The sequence below is a fragment of the Trypanosoma conorhini genome, assembly GCF_003719485.1.
Source record: "Trypanosoma conorhini strain 025E chromosome Unknown Tco_14.4_contig_01153, whole genome shotgun sequence".
In the NCBI taxonomy this organism is placed as follows: domain Eukaryota; phylum Euglenozoa; class Kinetoplastea; order Trypanosomatida; family Trypanosomatidae; genus Trypanosoma; species Trypanosoma conorhini.
Window position 1 is genome coordinate 1 of NW_021705248.1, and position 3,578 is coordinate 3,578.

Genomic DNA, 3,578 nt, shown 5'->3' on the forward strand with positions numbered 1-3,578 from the left:
ACGAAACAAATGAAGCAGCTGCTGGTGTAAGCTGGGGTGAACACGCCCCCCTGTGGCCCCTGCCCCGGCACTTAACTGACGCACTCCCTCTGCCCTTTTGCCTGGTTTGATTTACTTTTGTTTTACTCTTTTTGTTTGTTCAACTTTTGTCCTTTCTCTATTTCTTCTTCTTCGTTTCTCCCTTGCTTTCTCTGCTTTGGTGTTGGTTGCCTCACTGACGCTTCTCCCGCGCTGCGTCGCCAGCGTGACGGCGAGGGCGCGGGAAGACTCGTATTGCGATTATCCCGGGCCTCCACACGCCCCGGTCTTCGTGACGTGTCGTGGGTTGCGCCAGCCCCTTTTTGATTGCCCGAGCGCGTGCTGCTCTACACCTTTGGCCCCCGGGGCAGCGAGAGAAGCGAGGAAAAGAGAGCGCGCGGCGGAGGCAAGCACACCATCGCCCAAGCAGCACGCACGCAGGGGTGCAACGATGCCATGCAGCACACACTCACGCAAAAAAAAAAAAACATCGAACAAGAAAAAAGAAACGCCGCCGCTCCGCGTGGACACGATGCTCCTCATCGCCGCATCGCGTCAGCGTTAGTTGTCCCCAAAGTTACGGTGCCCGAGCGGTGGGAGGTAGTGGTACCAGTAATGGGCGCGCTTCACCACGCCCAGCAGCTCCTCACCTCGAAAGCGCCCCAGTGCCCCACGGCTGCTCTCCACCTCGCTGTAGTGCTCCACGCCATCACGGAAATGGGCCCCCTTCGTCGCCACGGACACGGGAACAGGCTCACAGCTGTGGTCGCCAATCGAAACGGGCGTGGAATGATCCGCGAGCACCGCCACAGTGCCGCCGTCCGGCAGGGCAACCCACAGCCGCTGGAGGGCCGCGCCGCATCGCTGCAGCATCATGAGCTTCTTCTCAAGGCTCTTGTCGTGGCCGGCGTCGTCGACGCCCTTGACGTGAATGACGGCAAACATGCTGCGGGCCGCCCCCTCCTCCCTTGCGGCCCCGTCCACGGCGTCCAGAAGCCCGAGTTCCCGCAGTGCCGCTTCCACCTTGGCGTTGACGTCCGTGCGGTAATCGCCAGTTGCCCCCTCCGCGTCCACCGACTTCAGGCCGCAGCAGATGCCGAGGCCTTTGATGATGCAGGTGGGGGCAACAATAAAGCCAACAAGACCGTGACGCACGGCAAACGGCGGCACCCATCCCTTGCTTGCAGCCCCCCGCAGTAGCAGCACGTTGGCGATCCTCTTCCCTTCCCTCCGCCGGGCCTCATTGATCGGGTGGTGGCGAAGCAGCTCCATAATGCGCCGCGATGCCGCGTTCACCACGCGACTCGTGTAGGCGGCGGCCTCGTACTCCGCGTGGTCCGGCGGCACCGTGGGCTTGCACTCCAGCAGTGGGCGACCGTCTGCCAGGGGGTCGGTGCCCGTGATGCGGTGCGAGAGCCCCTCCCCGGTGATGGCGACGCCGCAGCGGTGCTCCGTGGCGTACTCCACCTTCAACGCGTGTGCCGTCTTGAATGGGCCCGCGTCATCGCCTGCGATCAGAGTCCCGTCGAGGTACTCGCATAGCACGGGACCCTCCAGCGTGAAGTCGCGGTCGCAGCGGCGGTGCGTGACAACCCCGGTGCGCACGTCGAGGACGGCGAAGTTGCTCTTGAAGGCTACATCGGTGTCCTCCAGGGCCATGCCCGCCCCGAGAGCCTCGTAAGCGCCGCGTCCCCTATAGTACTGCGTCGGCGGGTGCCCGAAGAGGGCGAGGTGGGCGGTGTCGCTGCCGCAACTGACGCCCGCCTCGACGACGTCCATCAGCCCGCTCACCCCGTGCCTAGCGACCACGTTAATGCCGGGGGAGGCGTACTGCTCCGTGACGCGGGGCGGGGGCGCCGGCGCTCCCCCCGCGAGCCTCCGCGGGGGGACCCCGGCCACCACCTCCAGCGGTGTGCGGTGCCCGAGCTCGGCGTACGTGGCGTCGCCCACGCCGTCGATGATGAAGAGCACAACGGGCGCGGGACGCAGCGGCACCCCACAGGCCACGTCGAAGGGGCACCCAGCCACCTTTTGAAGACCGTCTCGCATTTCTGCCGCGAAGCGCAGGTGGGCGGGAAAACCGGCAAAGCGTGAGCCGTACAGACGCAGGCACGCCGCCGCGGAAAACCGTCGCATGAGCCTGCTGCTGCTGGCCGGAGTGGGACTGTTCCAGTCGGGCGGGTAGTTCCTCTTACGGAAGTACACGAGCGCCTTCGCCGCCTCCCCGCCGCAGGCGTGCAGTACCGCTGCGGCCGCCTGCGCGTTGTCCAGCGGCACCACGTCGATCTCGCCGGGGGCGTACACGCCGTCGGCGACGCCCTCAAGCACGTCCAGGCAGCGCTTCAGCGCCGGCGTCACGAGAAACAACTCCCCCACCACAAACTGCGGCGGGGTCGCGCCGGAGTCGTCGCTGGCGGCGCCGTCGCCCTCCGCGGGAAGGTCGAGCAGGCAGGGCGAGCACCCGTCGCCGTCCGGCAACAGGTTGACGAACAGCGGGTACCGCCGCCGCGTCCGCGCCGTCGCGACGAAGGTGGCGTGGTCGGGGTCCGCCAGCCACCACGCGTAGTTGTTCTCCCCGCGCTGCAGCGTGCCGTAGACGAACAGAGGCACAGTCGGCCTCGCCGCGCCCGCAGACATCCAAAAAAAACCGAAACTGGCTTCTCCTACCAGGCACGCGGAGAGGGGGGGGGGGGGCAGCAGGAAAAGGGGGGAGGAGAAAGTGGGGGGGGGGGGGGGCGCGACACGCACGCACACAGAGCGACGCAGAGAGAGCGACACACAAGCCGCGAGGAGCAAGCAACGTCGCACTCGGCAAAAACACGCGGAGAGAAACAAGAAGAACAAAATCGAAAACACAAGATGTAAAAAGGAGAAATAAACCACAAATATCAGCTACGTGCAACTCAGCAACCGGTTCAGACACCCCCGCAAGTAACCACCATGGCCACGCTGCAAGAAAAAAAAAAACTGTACAGCGGAGCCTACAAACGGAAAGGCCGCGTGGCCATCACTCCCTCGCAGACAAATATACATGCACGACACGTCAGCATCGCAGTCACGCAGGAACTTCGTTAAACCCACCAACATCATAAACATCCCCCTCCCACCCACACCAAAACAAAAAAGAAGAAGCAAAAAACGGGAAAAAAAAACATCGCTTTCAAGAAACACTTAAAAAGAGAAAAAAAAAACATATACATCTATTCCCACAACTCAGCCGCCGCCCGTCGACGCTCTTCCATCAAATTCCTCATCGCTTCCTCCCTGCGCGCCCTTGACGCCTCGCGGCTCTGCTTGACAAACTCGGCCCGCCGGCGCTCCTCCTCCTCGCGCTCCTTCAGTCGGGCCTGCAGCTCCTCCTCCACCTGCCGCTTCGCCTCCTCGGCCTCCTTCGCCCTCCGCTCCCGCTCCTGCTCCGCCCACTTGAAGCTTTCCTCCTTCTCACTCTTCACCTTCTCGGCGAGGGCCTTCTTCCGCTCCTCCTCGGCGCTGCGGGCCTCCAGCAACAGCTTCTCGGTCTCGGCGCGCAGCTCCTCCGTCCGCTCTTCTTCTCCTCGCCT

General features: G+C 63.8%; 2 protein-coding genes across 2 annotated transcripts, besides 2 other annotated features; both read right to left on the reverse strand.

Moving 5' to 3' along the window:
• The first annotated feature begins 493 nt into the window (after positions 1-493).
• Positions 494-527: a sequence feature (A-rich).
• Positions 528-579: 52 nt separating this feature from the next.
• Positions 580-2,655, reverse strand: Tco025E_09517 (putative 2,3-bisphosphoglycerate-independent phosphoglycerate mutase; the record flags this gene model as incomplete). The annotated part of the gene is made up of 1 exon (XM_029376334.1): positions 580-2,655. The coding sequence occupies one exon, from the start codon at positions 2,653-2,655 to the stop codon at positions 580-582; it is 2,076 nt and encodes a 691-aa protein (XP_029223547.1).
• A 44-nt stretch (positions 2,656-2,699) lies between these two features.
• Positions 2,700-2,754: a sequence feature (GA-rich).
• A 464-nt stretch (positions 2,755-3,218) lies between these two features.
• Positions 3,219-3,578, reverse strand: Tco025E_09518 (trichohyalin; the record flags this gene model as incomplete). Its single annotated transcript, XM_029376335.1, has 1 exon — positions 3,219-3,578. A coding segment is annotated over one exon (360 nt), but the record flags the coding sequence as incomplete, so codon positions are not given.